A 15,738-nucleotide genomic window follows, 5' to 3' on the forward strand; every position below is an offset into this window, starting at 1 on the left:
GGAGATTGGCCGGGGGCCTGATCTCTCCGGGCGGCCGTGACCGGTCAGCGGGCCGTGTCAGCAGGCCCGTGACATGTCAGCCGGCTGACAGGGGCCGTGACCCGGCTGACAGGCTCACCTGACCGGTCACGTGACACATCACGTGACCGAGACAAGACTTTTTTATATCGCAGATCCAGCAGGCCTTCTGGAATGTATCTGAGAGGACGACGTGGCTGGTACCTTGGGTGAGGAAGACCCTACCCTGGTCCATCAGCCCGCGGATTAGGCCCGGGAGGAGATCGCCGATGGCGTGGATGAGGACGATCTCGACCCTTGTTACCCCGGCGACTCCTATCCTCACTGACAATAGCGAATCTTGTATCGATTCAGACATAGAGGGGAATTCAATACCCGATGTGTAAGGAATCCAGGAGCTGTTCAGCCCGAAGCGGAAGGCGGCGGGGAGCTTCCTTTCGTCCACCGAGACGAGGCTCGCCGTGCAGGTTTCCAGGAATTTCCCTGTGAGGGCCACCCCTGTGAAGGCATATCCACCTTTCCTGGAAGCCAACAGGAGGGTAACCCTCGCTGTATCAAACTCATTGGCAAGCTGGGGTGTTTGAAAGATGACGTACATCGGCCAACCCGGCCGCCAGGTGAAGAGCCTCTCGCAATGGGCCCCGGCCGTGTTCTGGTCGATGACGACTGCGCCGTGGAGTACCGGGCTCCCGGACCAGCATGAAGGGAGGGGGGCCAGGCTTGCGCATATCCTCTGCTCATCGATGACATCCCACCCCTTCCAGCCGCCATAGCGGAGTATGTAGGTCATGGCCTGGGCTCTTACCAGCAGCTCCTCGTCTCCCCCGAAGACGAAGCGGGCGGCGTACATGTTCGAGCTTGCGAACCGGTACAGTGAGAGGGAGAGGTAGGAGACCATCCCCGGCTGCACCTTCTGGATTACCGACACGGAGGCCGAAACGCCACGACTGTAGCTCACCCTATGGTAGACCGTGTGATACGTTGCAGACAGGGTGGAGTCTACCTGGATGAACGTGGCCGCAATGTAGAAGCTGCAGTTCAGCCACCCCTGACCCCAGGGCGTGCAGTTCACGACGGGCTCCAGCGCGGCGGCGTCGATGGAGAAGCGATAGAGCCCGCCGTAAGCAGGGGAGAGGGTCATGAACCCGTACGTGTCCTGTCCGTAGGGAACGTACTTGTCATAGAATGCATTCTCTAGTTCTTCACAGTTGCAAGTCCCGTTGGGACAGGTCTGGTACGTGACGGAGAGAGAGGCGGGGAGGAGTTCTTCGGAAGTATCACCTTGGATCTCGGAGAGGCAGCATGCCTTGCATTCGACTCTTGGGATGCTCCTAGAAACATACAGGACAGGGATGGATGTCCCGGAGGTGTGTCTTAGCAGCATACTCCCGATGATAGCGTCATGGAACCCATCCCCGGAGACGTTCGTGATGATCAGATCGTCAGTGACAGGGGAGAGGAGCTTGGACTCTGGCTGGCACGCGTCGTAGGCCTCATCGAGGATGTAGCCCGGGTCGCAGCGGGCTAGGCAGGAGTAGTCGGTGACGAGGTAGTGCTTTGCGATGCTGTCGCTGAGAGGGCAGGACTGGCAGGGCTGGTCTCCCAGTCCCTTTTTGAAAGAGAGTGCACCGCAGGGGACGCAGGTCTTCGTAGCATTGGTCATGGAAGCAAGGCCATAGTCAGGTATGCACTTGCATGAATCGCTCGAGTTGGAGGCGCTGGTTGCCGTTGTAGTGTAGAGGCCGATGGCTGTGCACGGAGTGCAGAACGAAGAAGCGGGCAATTCGGAGAAGTAGCCCACCGAACACGGGACGCACACCTCCGTGTTGCTCAGAGAGGGTTTGTAATTTCCAGGACTACAGGGACTGCATGTGTCCTCCCCGATCCTCTCGTATCCCGACTCACAGATGCAACCATCGATGCTCGCCGTGCTAGAGAGCGATAGGGAGTGGTTGGGGCAAGACAGGCAGCTGCTGGAATCCACCGCCCCGTACTCGGGCTGGTACGTGTTGAAATCACAGGAGGAGCACGGAAGGTTGCTGACGCCGGGTTTGTAATGCCCAGGGTAGCAGGTCCGGCAGCCCTTCAAGGGCACCAGCGGGTCGACCGGGGTGTTACCCGGGAGGCAGCGGCAACTTCCCGTGCTCTGGCTACCCGTGAAGAGCGTCGTCATGCCGGAGGGGCAGGGGACACAGCCTGAAACGACCTCGATCGAGTTCGAGGCGTAGTAGCCTTCCTTGCAGGGAGGACAGGATGTCTGTCCCTTCGCAATGCCGGAGGTGCCGAGTGGGCAGTATTCACAGTACAGCGAAGCATTCCCGGCAGCGTAAGACCCCCTTTCACAGGGACGGCAGGCTTCGTTCAGCGTGCTATCCTTGAACTTTCCGGGTTGGCAGGCCGTGCAGGCCATGTCGTAGCCCCCCGACGCTACTGGCTGCAGTCTGTACTCGTACCCTGGGACGCACCGGCAGTCGTACTGGAACTCCGCCGCGGCCCTGTACGTGATGGAGTTGGCCGGGCACGGGAGGCACTGCTCGGCTCGGGTGGCGGCTATGATGGGTTGGTAGGTGTCAAAGTCACAGGGAATGCAGGCGGAGGACCCGTTGGTGTCTTCGTAGAAGCCAGCGGGGCAGGGCTCGCACTGGGCCAAGGCGGGAGAATTTCCAAAGTAACCCGGGGGACAGGGCTCGCAGAAGAGCATGCCGGGACCCCGATAGTGCCCAACCAGGCAGGCCACGCATTGGTAGACCCCCGCGACGAGCTGGATCTCGTAGCCCTCTGCGCAGACACAGTCGAAGACGCTGCCTGAAAGTGCAGGGCTCGTCGAGTTGGGAGGGCAGTCGCGGCAGACAAGGCGGAACTCATTGGAGTAAGTGTTGTTGTCGCAGCCAATGCACTCCCGCAGTCCAAAGTCAAGGCGGTAGCCCGGCTCGCAGCTGATGCAGGAGGTGTACCCAAAATCGGAGTAGGTGCCTTCTTCACAGTCCTCACAGTGGGTGGCGTTGGCGTCTGCGTAGGTCTGCGGCACGCACTGGAGACAGGCGCTGAAGCCGGGGAGGGAGACCGAGCCCTGGTCACAGGGTATACACTCCCCGGATGCTGCAAGCGAGTATGTTCCGCCTGTACAGATCAGGCAAGAGGATGTTCCGGGGGATGGGGCGTGGTAGCCCGCCGAGCAGTTCTGGCAGGTGAGGGAGGTGTTGGAGCCTTCGGCTCTGGATGCCTTCCCGATCGGGCACAGAGAGCAGAAGCTTTGGCCGGAATATTCCTGGTAGCTCCCCGGGAAGCATTCCGGACAAAAGGGGTTTGCGGGTTGGGGTCCATGAGTGCCTGAGAGGCAAGGCCTGCACGAAGATCGGTCGGAAAGGCTCGTCTGTCCGAACCCGCACTCGATACAGGCCGTTTCCGAGGCGTTGGAGAAAAAGCCATCGGGGCAGGCGGCGCAGGGCCCACCGTCCGGCCCACCATAGCCGTCGTCGCATTCACAATCGGTCTTCCTGGTGGAAGCTTCCGGTGAAGAGGAGAAGTTGGTGCAGGCGAGGCAGTCCGAGGACCGAGAGGACTGGTTCAGCGGGTTGTAAGTGTCAGTGGGGCAAGCTTCGCAGACGCGGTTGGAGACGGTATCCTTGTAGTACCCCTCCAGGCACTTTGTGCACTTCCCGGATACGTACCCAAAGCCCCCCAGGCACTGACAACCCAGCTCCACCGCTGTTCCTTCCGCAGAGATGCTGTTCTCACGGCAGGGCTGGCAGGAGTCTTCCGAGATGGCAGCGGGGGTGGTGCTGTAGGTGTTGTTCGGGCAGGGCGTACATTCCGCGGAGCCGTAGGTTGTCTTGTATCCCCCGGGTATGCACGCACTGCAATTCCCAAAGGTCCCGGTGTAGCCAGGGTCGCAGAGGCATGCCGCGAGGGTGGCCTTGATGGAATCGAAGCTCGTGCTGTGGGAGGGGCATTCCAGGCAGAACCCTACGGAAACCGCCGCCAGGGTGTCGGAGTAGCGGTCATCCGGGCAGATCTCACACGGCAGATCACCCTGCGCGTCTTTGTAGGTTCCGACAGGACAGGGAGAGCAGGCCTGCCCATTCCTGCCGAAGTGACCATGGGTGCAGCGGCATCCTGTGATATTCCCTGTATGATTATCACTGGTTGTGTTATCGGGACACTTCTGGCAGTCGCTCTCTGCTACAGCTGTCAGATCCTCCGAGTACGTTCCCGCTGGGCAGGCATCACAGACGCTCTGGTTGTAACGCGCGGCATAGTAACCGGGCCCGCACTCCCGGCAGACGAAAGTGATGTCACCGTCCACGGCGTAGTAACCCGGGACGCAGCTGCAGTTTGATACAGACGAGGAGCCGTTCCTGGAGATTGCATTGGAAGGGCATCGTATGCATTGATCGATGCTAGAACCCCCGTCGGATTGCAGGAATGTATCCTCCGGGCACTTCAGGCAGCGGGCGGAGTTGCCGAAGCCGACCTTGTAGGTCCCGGGTCTGCATATCTGGCACTCGCCGGAGTTGTACTCGTACCCTGGCTCACAAAGACACTCCGATGGGGAGACCGAGCCTGGCGGGGAGACCGAGTTGGGCTGGCATGTCTTGCACGCCGAAAGGCCCCGCTCGTCCGCGTAGGTGTTGTTTGGACAGATAGTGCATGAAACATTACCGAAAGTGGCCTTGCTGTATCCCTTCTCACACTGTGTGCAAGTCAGACCCCCTTGATGAATACCACCTGCGAACCCAGGGTTGCAGAGACAGGAAGCAACATCGATTGCGACTCTAGTGCTGTTCCCGGTACAGGAGACGCAGTTGGAGGCGCTGGGGGAGGTGCTCACGGTGGAGTACTGGTTGTCCCCGCAAGGGGTGCAGGTGAACTGGTTGAGGTTGTCGGAGTAGAAGCCCGCCGGGCAAGACAGGCAGGCGTCCCCCTCGCGGTAGTAGCCCCTGACGCATAGGCACTGGGAGATGAGCGGAGTACCGCTGGGGGAGGTGGAGTTGGCGGGGCAAGCCCTGCAATCGCTTGCGTTGACCGTCCCGATCTCGGGAAGGTAGGTGTTACCGGGGCATGGAGAGCAGGGCACCGTCGCACGGAAGTCCTTCCAGTACCCCGCGGGGCAGAGCCGGCAGTCGGAGTTGTTGTAAGACCCGTACCCGACCTCGCAGAGACAGTCCGCCTTGGACGAGGAGCGGGCAGCGGAGTAGGTGTTGGCTGGGCAGTCCAAGGGTTCCGGGGTGCCGAAGGGGCAGTATGTTAGCTCCTGGCAGTCGAAGCACTCCCCCGAGGCGGAGGTGTAGGAGCCCGCCGCGCAGAAGCAGTTGGAGGCGTTGCTGGTCGCAGGGAGGGAGTAGCGGTTCAGCGGGCACCTGGCAATGTTCGACCCGCCTTCGCAATAGAAGTTCTCCGGGCAGGTCAGGCATTTGTACCGGATCGAGTTGGGGTCGGCGTAGTAGCCCGGGTCGCACACGCAGGATCCCGACCCCGTCGTGCTCGTGCTGAACTCTGTGCAGTTGTAGATCCCGTTGTCGTAGCAGCTGAAACCCGAGGGGCAGAGGAGACACTCCGTCGTGAAGAGGCTGGTGGAGTAGAAGCCATCGAAGCAGGTGCAGAAGAAGTTGCTCTGCGAGTTGGGAGGGGAGGTCGAGAAGGGAGGGCACAAGAACTGCGTCTCATTGAAGCAGTAGGAGCCGGCGGGGCAGTCGACACATATGGCGCACTCGCAGTAGTAACCCGGACCGCGGTAGCCCTCGTTGCAGGTGCATAGAAAGCTTCCGGGGGTGTTGCTGCAGGTGGCGTGGTCAAGGCAGGAGGTGTTGGTGGCGTCGAAGGTAAAGCCGGGCTTGCACTCGCAGCGGTAGGATCCATCGAGGTCGATGCACATGGAGTTTTCGAAGCAAGGGTTTCCCGCGCACTCGTCGAGGTTGATGCATAGTCCCGTCTCGGGGTCTTCGCCGTAGCCTTCAATGCAGTTGCACTCGAAGCTTCCAACCGTGTCGGTGCAGACGGAGCTGATCGGGCAGGGGGCTACCGCCGCGGCGCATTCGTTAAGGTTTACGCAGGCAGATTCGGATAGGCTGTAGTAGTAGCCTTCTTTGCAAAAGCACATGAATGAACCCTGGGTGTTTTCGCAGAAGCTCACGTTCTTGTCGCAAGTGTCGGTTCCCTGCCTGCACTCGTCGACGTCCTGGCACTGCCCGATGACGGGGTACCAGCCCGTGAGGCAGGTGCAAGTGTAGGATCCCACCGTGTTGGTGCAGAAGGCGTTGAGCGGGCAGGGGCTTGCTAGAGCGCTGCACTCGTCGATGTCCGTGCAGGCCACACCATGGGTTGGGGCTTCGAAGCCCGGGAGGCACTCGCAGGATTCCAGCGAGGCGGAAGCGATCGTAGGGGTGGTGGTGTGAGTGGGGCACTCTGTACAGGCTCCGTTGCCGGTGGTGTCCTTGTAGAAACCGAAGTTGCAGTGAGAGCAGGTGTCCCCCACCCTCGCGTAGCCGACGTCGCAGAGGCACTCGGAGATGGCCACCGACCCTGCCGAGGAGAAGGAGTGGTCGGGGCAGACAAGGCATGAAGCCGAGCGGTTGGCTCCCAGGTTGGGCTGGTAGGTGTCTTCCGGGCAGGCCTGACAGGGGAGCATGGAGGTGATGGCCTTGAAGGACCCCATAGGGCACTCCTGGCAGTAGCTAGAAGACCCTGGCTCGAAGCCGGGCTTGCAGACGCAGGTGTCTTCATTCGTGCTCCCAGCCGGGCTGACGCTCCCTGTTGGACATTCCTGGCAGTCGTCCAAGGTGGTGGAAGCCAGGTAGGGCTGGTATGTGTTGGGTGGGCAGAGGTCGCAGAGAGTGGGGCCGGGGAGGGTCTTGTAAGACCCAGCCGGGCAGGCCGCACACTCTCCGCCGTCCGCCCCGGTGTAGCCCGACTGGCAGCGGCAGGTCCCGAGGGCGTTCCTATCCCCTGTAGACTCCGAGTTCGAAGGGCAGGGGGTGCAGGCCTCGTTGCTGACAGTCTCCTTGTACGATTCCGAATCGCAGGGAGAGCAATCCCCGTTTGCGTCCCTTGTCCTTCCTGCGATACATACACAACTGGAAGCGCTGGCCTGACCTTCCTGGCTCGTCGAATAGTCAGGACAGGACGTGCAGGCTATCGACCCGACTTCAGCCTTGAATTTCCCCGCTTCGCATGCCGCACAATCATACCCGCCCGGTCCGGTGTAGCCCGGCTCACACTCACATGCCGTGGAAGAGGTGGCGGCGGGCTGAGTCGAACGGGAATGCAGCGGGCAGAGCGGGCAGGTCGAGTAGGCAGCGACATCGCATAGCTTAAGCCCGGAATTGAGGGAAGGGGCACTGACGGTGAAGAAGGAACCAACCAGTGAGCACGCGAATGTGATCGGTGCCCCACCCGCGAGAGAGATGTAGCTCCCGCAGAAGGGACTGACAGTAAAGTCGGTAAAGTTGCCTACGCTGACGTCGATACCGGTCAACGAGCAGTCTGCACAACTCTGAAGGAAGACAAGGGAGAGTAACTGCGGGCTCTGGAACGACACCTGCAGCCAGGGGCTCACCTCCACCCCGGTCTCCGCACAGGTGGCCGTGCTTCCGTCCATTGCCTTATCTGCTGCATATACCGTAGTGGACAGCGCTGGAAACGCCCAGGATTGATTCAGGAGGTTCATACGGCTGAACTCCCCGTGGTTTGGTTTGTAGCTGTTGGAAGGGCAAGGGGAGCAGGGCCCGCCGTCCGGGCCGGTATATCCTGGGAGGCACTTACAGGCTGCAACTCCCACTCCCGCCTGGGTGAGGCTGGTGGAGTTTTCAGGGCAAGGCAGGCAGCTCCCGCTATCCTCGTACTCCCCGGTAGGGCAGGCCGTGCAGGTAGGAACGCCGTTGACCCGGGTGGATTCAATGAAACCCCTGTTGCAGACACAATCGAGGGGAGAGTCCGACTGTAGAGGGGAGCTGGAGTGTTCCGGGCAGGAAAGACAAGCACTGAACCCAGACCCGCTGGAGTACCTCCCCGCATCGCACTGCGCGCAAGGCCCACCTCCAGGCCCGTAGAAGCCTGGGTTGCAGAGGCAAAGGGACTGCGAGGCGCTTGCAGGCTGGCTGTCGGAGTCGTCTGGGCACGGCAAGCAGGCGTAATCGCCAGTCAGGGACTTGTACTTCCCGGATGGGCATGCCTCGCAGTCCACCCCGTTCTGGCCGTAGTACCCAGGTATGCACGCGCAGGAGGAGAGCAGCGGAGATGCCGGGGGACTGGTGGAGTTGGTAGGGCAGCGCTTGCAGGACACCTGCCCGTCGTCGTTATAGAAGCCAGCCTGGCAGGCCGTGCAGCCCACGGCGCTGTTGCCCTCGTAGCCCGGGTTGCAGCGGCACTGTGTGACGTTGGCCGCGCCCTGGGGGCTGGTAGAGTCATCCGGGCACGGCGTGCAGGCCTGGTTTCCCGTGGAGTCCTTGTACTTGCCCGCATCGCACGCCACGCAGAGCCCGAGGAGGCTGGTGTAACCGCGGTCGCAGACGCACATGTCTACATCCGTGGAAGCCGCAGGCGATACCGTTCTTTCAGGGCATGGGGTGCAGGGATTCTGGCTGACGCTGCCCTTGTAAGTGTTGGCACGACAGGCCTTGCACACACCGTTGTCATCCGGGCTGTAGCCAGGCTTGCAGCGGCAGGAGTTGGGCGTGGCGCTCGCCGCTGCCACTGTGGTCATGTTCTCGGGGCATCGTGTGCAGATCCCCCCGGAGCCGTCGAGAAAGAATCCCTGCGGGCATTCCACGCAGTCTCCCACGTCGGGATCGTACAGGTAACCAGGCACACAAACGCAGACCTCCACAGACGTTGCACCTAAGATGACTGTCTTGGTGTTGCCCGGACAGTCCCTGCAATCCTGATTCCCTATCGCATCCTTGTAGGTCCCCAGCGGGCACGAGTCACAGAAGCTCGGGGCGCGGAGGTAGGACCCGGCGTCGCAGATGCAGGATTCGCTCGAGTTGCTGCCGGGCGGTGACACGGAGTTGTCGAAGCAGGGGATGCATCCCAGGTTGCCCAGCCCCTCCTTGAAGGTGTTGTTCCCGCACTGCTGGCACAGGACGCCCGCGGGGGAGGTGTAGCCCGGCAGGCACTGGCACTGGAAGCGGGAGGTGGATCCGAGATTCGACACCGAATTGTTTGGGCAGGGGGTGCAGGGCTCGGCCCCTGTCGCGTTCTTGTAGGTAGAGGCCGGGCAGAGGCTGCAGGAGGAGGCCTGGCCGGTGAATCCCTGCAGGCAGACGCAGTTTTCGGCGGTGGGGCTTGCCGCGATGATCGTGGTGGAGTTAGGCGGACAGAGGCTGCAAGAGTCCGTCGGCGAGAAGGGGCGGAATTCTCCAAAGCGACAAGGAAGGCACGTCCCGGGGGGCTGGCTGAAGCGGTAGCCGGCCGGGCAGTAACACTGGTATAGATTCACGTCGTTCTCGACGGTGGTGCGCTGCCCGCTGCACTTCTCGCACTCGAAAGTGATGTTGTTGTAGGTGAACCCCGCCTCGCACTGGCTGCAGATATCGCCGAAGCGGGTGAAGCGGTCCCCGCAGATACATTCTTGTATGGAGACAGAGCCCGCTGGAGAGGTGGAGTGCTGCGGGCAGGGGCTGCAGCCTGTCTCTCCGGATACATTCTTGTATGTGTTCGAAGGGCACTTCTCACAGGCGCTTCCTTCGTTCAAGCGGTGGAAGCCCGGTACGCAGGTGCAGGACTCTGAAGAAACGGAACCGTAGTTCAGGGTGGTGGTGTTTTCAGGGCAGATCTCACAAGCGTCGTCCCCCACCCAATTCTTGAACGCCCCCGGATTGCAGGGCGCGCAGCCTTCCTGAACCGGGTAAAAGCCCTCGCCGCAGACGCAGGATTCTATCGAGTCGCTTGCTGGCGGGGAGTACTGCCCCGTCCCACACGGCTGGCACGTCAGGTACGTGATCTTGTAGGAAGAGGAATTGCAGGGTACACACGGCCCGCCCCTCTCCCCGACGTACCCTCCCACGCACTGGCAGGCGGTGATAAACTCCGAGCCCACCGCGACGGTACTGGAGTTGCGAGGGCAGGTGAAGCAGGGCTGGTTAAGGCTGTTGTCTTTGTACGTCCCGATCGGGCAAGGCTCGCACCCGGATTCTGTAGGCTGAAACGCGGGCTTGCAAGTGCAGTTCAGCGGTGAGATCGAGGCGATCAGGGAGGTCGATCCACCAGGACAACCGGTGCAGTCTTCGCTCCCTATGGATGCCTTGAACTTGCCCGCCTGACACGCCGCACACTCCGCCCCATCCGCCCCGGTGTAGCCGGCCTGGCAAACGCAATCCAGGACGGATCCACTCGCAGGAGGAGAGACAGTGTTTTTCGGGCAATTGAAACAGATGCCAGGGTCGGACCCGAGCTTGTAAGTTCCAGGGTTGCAGGGGACGCACTCCTCCCCGTTCCTCCCAGTGTACCCGGGGTTGCAAGAACAGCGCGTGATATCCACGCTGGCCTCCGGTGAATCTGCATTGTCAGGGCAGGATCTACATATCCCCAAGTCCCAGTAGGTCCCAGCAGCGCAGGGCTCACACTTCCCAGATCCCAGGAAGTATCCCGGGATGCAGTAGCACTCGTCGACTGAGTCAGCGGCAAAATCAGAGGTCCTGAACGGGGGGCAGGGCTCGCAGTGGGTCTCATTCAGGCGGTAAGTCCCCAGGTTGCAGCCCACGCAGGCATGACCGGGCTGGCCAATGTATCCAGGAAGGCAGGAGCAGTCAAAGACGGATACGCTACCCTCTGGTGATGTCCGATTTCCCGGGCACGGTGTACAGCTGATGTCACCCGGGTTGGCAAGGAAGGTGTTGGCCTCGCAGAGACTGCATGAACCGACGAGCCCCTCCGCAGCGTAGACGGACCTGTAGCTCGGAGGACACGTGCAGGCCGTCGCCGAGTTGCTCTCCTCCGGGCCCACCGCCCCGAGCGGGCAGGGCAGGCACACGGCACTCTCCAAAGTGGGGATGCGGTCGGGGTTGTAGTAGTTCAAGGCCGACACCGCAGATCCCGGAAACGCCGCGGTGGGCTCACCGGATGGCACGGAAGACGAGGGTGCGGAGATGAAGGACCCGTCCCCGCTGTCGGCCCACAGGAAGGAGGAGAGGGGTGTGAGTCCCTTCGTCACCCCACGGCCGGAAAACTGCCCGTCGATCCACACGAGGACCTCGCCTGGTGTGACCCTCACTGAAACATACAGCTGGTGCGCCAGCCCGTCCGTGGGGGGCTGGAAGTCCATGTAGGCAAGGCCTTCATAGACACTCCCGGGATGAATAGATAGAGTGGCGTTACCCACCCTCACCCGCATCGTGATGGGGGCGGTGCTCCTAATAATCCCCGCCCAGAGCCCTATGGCAGCACCCCCAAAGGAGAACAGCGTGGAACGGGGAGGGCTTGCGGGGAAGACCACATCGGCATAGAAGGAGGCGGCGACCGTGCGAACTGTCTCGGGTGGTGCCACCAAGGTGGTAGACGGCTGGAACGAAAGGGAAGGGGTGTACCGCTCGATCGGCGCCCGGGAGAAGGACTGCTTGTACGTCCCCTCCACACACGGGGAGCAGCTTATCCCGTTCCTGCCGGCCTGTCCCGCCGGGCAGACGCAGTGCTGGATCGACGTTGCCCCTTTCGCCGAGGTGACGAACCCGGAAGGGCAGTCCACGCAGGCAGGCTGGGAGAGGCTGTCCCTGTAAGTCCCGAACGGGCACTCCGCGCAGCTGCCATTGACGAGCTGGTACCCCACGGCACAGACGCAGTCAAGGAGGGAGGTAGAGCCCGTGGACAGCGTGCTGAGACCGAGGGGGCAGGGCGAGCAGGATGCAGACCCGTTGATGTCCTTGTACGACCCAAAGTCGCAGTCGGTGCAGACCGCCCCGTTGCCCCCGGTTTTACCGACGGGGCAGAAGCACTTGGCAAGGCGCGTGGAGGCCGGAAGGCTGGTAGAGCCTTCGGGACAGTCCTGGCAAAAGGTGCTCCCGTTGAAGGGGTTGAATGTGCCCGGCAGGCACTTCAAGCACTCCCCGGCGGAGAAGTAGTACCCCTGGTAGCACAGGCAGTCCGTGAGCTCGTCGCTCCCCAGCATGCTCCATGAGAATGGCGGACACCTCTTGCAGACGTCCACCCCGTTCTCCTCGTTGTAGAAACCCGTCGGGCACTCGACGCACACCCCCGGGGAGGCCGTGAAGAAGCCCGGGAGACAGTAGCACGAGCTCCTGTTGACGTTTCCCTCGGGGCTCCAGCTGTTGGGCGGACAGAGCGTGCAGGCCGCATCCCCGGTGCTCTCCTTCCAGCGCCCGGCCTGGCAGGGCTGGCAGGTGCCGTCTCCCTCGCGCGAGTAGCCGGGCCCGCACATGCAGTTCAGAACGGTCGTGCTCCCTTCCGGTCCCAACACCCCCTCGTTGGGGCAGGGCGTGCAGGGGAGGTTGCCGATCGTTTCCTTGTACTCCCCGGGGCGGCAGGCGCGGCAGCCCCATGGCCCGCTCCCCCCGTAACCCTCGGTGCAGACGCAGTCGGATATGGAGCGGTCGGAAGAGCCGGTGGTGGTGTTCAACGGGCACTGGGTGCAGGAGGAGACGTTGCCCGGGGAGAAGAAGCCCGGGGCACAGTCGATGCACGCGCTGGAGGCGGGGTTTGGGGAGTACTGGCCCGGGAGACAGGCGCTGCACTCCCCTGGTCCAGTGAAGGGCTTGCTCATTCCCGCGGGGCAGGCCGTGCAGGTTTCTGTGCCCGTCGGACTGCTCCCTGCGTACCCCCTCGCGCAGATGCAGGCCGTTCCGTCGCTGCTGATCACCCCGTTGACGCAGGGGATGCAAGGGGAGTTGCCGGCCTCTGCCTTGTAGTGCCCCTCGGGGCAGGGATAGCAGTTGCCAGCGACGTCGGGCTGGAAGGCGGGGAGGCAAACGCAGTCGAAGGGACTTGTGGAGCTGGTCTGCAGTGTCGTCTTCGTTAACAGGCATTCCCTGCACCCGCTCGCCCCGGCCACGGCCTTGTACGTCCCCAGCGGGCATGGCCTGCACACAGCGCCCAGCACCGCGTCGATCTCTTGCCCGGTCCCCGGAGGACACAGGCAGTCATCCTCTGAAGTTGCGGCGATAACCTCCGTGGTGAATCCAGGAGAGCACGACTCGCACACCGTCTGGCCCGCGCTGGGTTGGTAGGTCCCGGCAGGGCAGTCCTCACACTCCCCCTGCGCGGAGAGGCCAAAGTAGCCGGCATTACAGGAACACATCGACCGCGAAGTGCTCCCGGGAGGGGACGTGGAGTGCGCGGGACAGGGCAGACAGTCGCTGTAGAGCGCCGTCGATGTCGTCTTGTAGGTGTTGGCCGGGCAGTTGACGCAGCTGTTCTGCACCACGTAGGTGCCTGCCGCGCAGGTCGAGAGGTAGCAGTTTCCTTGCAACAGCACGTACCCAGAGTTGCAGCTGCAGGAGGTCTGGTCCACTGTCCCCGCCGCGAGCGAGCTGAAGGCGGGGCAGGGCTTGCAAATGGATTTGATGTTGAAGTCCACGCTGATATCGCTGTGGTCCGACTTGTAGATATCCACCCGGATGCATCTCGTGCCCTCGTTCTTGAGGAAGTGGAAGCCGGAGATGTCCACACCCGTGAAGGACAAAGCGCTGTAGGTCTCCAGGCCCTCGCAGGCCGCGTGCCCCGAGTAGCTCATCACGAAGCGATTGGCGCTGCCATAGCTCAGGATTATGTTCTCGATGGATACCAGAGAATCGGTCAAAGATCCCCTGATGGTCACAGAGCACCGCAGGCCGCGCTCGTTCAGCGAGGACTGCACCGAGAACTGGGCCACGGGGGAGGAGATCACGCCTCGCGAGCAAAAGCCCTCGAATGTAATCATGTTGTACACGATGCTGTTGTAACCGGAGTAGTAGTCGGCCGGGCAGACGCAGCCCGCGGAACCCGTCGCCCCGACAAAGCCAGTTGGGCAGGCGCTGCAGGTCAGGCCATCCACGGAAAACTGGCCATCGGGGCAATCCTGGCAGTGGCTGTAGATGCCAATGACGACTTTGTACCTGCCGTATCTGCAGAAGCAGTCATCTATCGAACCAGCGTGCCCGTCCGTCCAGAAGTAGGGGTCGGGACAGGGATTGCACGGACCCCCGCCGGTGGCGAAGCTTCCCAGCGAGCACGGGGTGCAAACGGAGCTGTCGGAGGTGATCACCCCTGTGAAGCCGTCGTTGCAGACACAGTCGGTGATTGCCGTGCTCCCGGCGGGGCTCGAAGAGTTGCCCGGGCAGGTGTAGCAGGAGGGATACAGCCCGAAGCGCTGCGAGCGGTACGTGCCCTCCGGGCAGGTGATGCACCGGAAGTTGTTACAGTCCTCGCAGATGAAGCTGTACTGAATGACCTGGTTGACGTCGCACGTGTCGCACTCGGGTGAGTACGCCGTGCAGTTCTCGCACGGGTCGGAGCCCATCGTCGTCTTAAACTTGCCGGAAGGGCAGGCCGTGCAAGCCTGGCTCCCGTCCTTCCCCGTGTAACCCACGTCGCACACGCAGCTGAAGGGCGAGAACTGCCCCTGGTCGCGCGTGGTGCTCCCCACCGCACAGGGGACGCAGTCGCTCGCGGCGGTCCCCCCCGTCGAGCCCAGGTATGTGCCGAAGTCGCAAGGCGTGCAGAGGTCGTTGGAGAGGGAGTCCTTGTACGAACCCCGGGGACAGGAGACGCATCCCCCCTGGTACGACGCGTAGTACCCGGGCAGGCAGAGGCAGTCGAGCGCCCTGGATGCGCCCGTGGATAGGGTGCGCGAGTTTGGCCCGCACTGGATGCAGGAATCTTGCATACTCTTGTCCTGGTAGGTGTTTTGCGGGCAGGCGGAGCACGAGCTGCCGACCACACGGGTACCTGGACCGCAGAAGGTGTAGCAATTTTGGATCTGCGATATAAAAAAGTCTTGTCTCGGTCACGTGATGTGTCACGTGACCGGTCAGGTGAGCCTGTCAGCCGGGTCACGGCCCCTGTCAGCCGGCTGACATGTCACGGGCCTGCTGACACGGTCCGCTGACCGGTCACGGCCGCCCGGAGAGATCAGGCCCCCGGCCAATCTCCGGACACTTAGCCTCCTGGCGGGCCTCCAGGGGGTCTGAGGCGGGGCTGAAGGCTGCAGTCGGTCTACTGACGGGCCCGGCCGGCAGGATCCGTCGAGAAACAGGGGGGTCAAGGGAGGTTTTCTTCCCCCTGGGAGAAATGTCCTATGGGTTTTTGGATCTGCGATATAAAAAAGTCTTGTCTCGGTCACGTGATGTGTCACGTGACCGGTCAGGTGAGCCTGTCAGCCGGGTCACGGCCCCTGTCAGCCGGCTGACATGTCACGGGCCTGCTGACACGGTCCGCTGACCGGTCACGGCCGCCCGGAGAGATCAGGCCCCCGGCCAATCTCCGGACACTTAGCCTCCTGGCGGGCCTCCAGGGGGTCTGAGGCGGGGCTGAAGGCTGCAGTCGGTCTACTGACGGGCCCGGCCGGCAGGATCCGTCGAGAAACAGGGGGGTCAAGGGAGGTTTTCTTCCCCCTGGGAGAAATGTCCTATGGGTTTTTGGATCTGCGATATAAAAAAGTCTTGTCTCGGTCACGTGATGTGTCACGTGACCGGTCAGGTGAGCCTGTCAGCCGGGTCACGGCCCCTGTCAGCCGGCTGAGGAGACGGATCTGATGCGGTCAGAGCGCCTCGAGAACATCATCGTAAACAGATT

The 15,738-nt window shown here is 62.2% G+C and overlaps 1 protein-coding gene across 1 annotated transcript; it reads right to left on the reverse strand.

The window, feature by feature from the left end:
• Nucleotides 1–420: 420 nt before the first annotated feature.
• On the reverse strand, nucleotides 421–14,830 carry GUITHDRAFT_149224 (hypothetical protein; the record flags this gene model as incomplete). The annotated part of the gene is made up of 4 exons (XM_005818478.1): nucleotides 421–516; nucleotides 563–6,817; nucleotides 7,361–7,510; nucleotides 7,574–14,830. The coding sequence occupies 4 exons, from the start codon at nucleotides 14,828–14,830 to the stop codon at nucleotides 421–423; spliced, it is 13,758 nt and encodes a 4,585-aa protein (XP_005818535.1).
• Nucleotides 14,831–15,738: the final 908 nt, after the last annotated feature.

Source organism: Guillardia theta (assembly GCF_000315625.1).
Source record: "Guillardia theta CCMP2712 unplaced genomic scaffold GUITHscaffold_302, whole genome shotgun sequence".
In the NCBI taxonomy this organism is placed as follows: Eukaryota; class Cryptophyceae; order Pyrenomonadales; family Geminigeraceae; genus Guillardia; species Guillardia theta.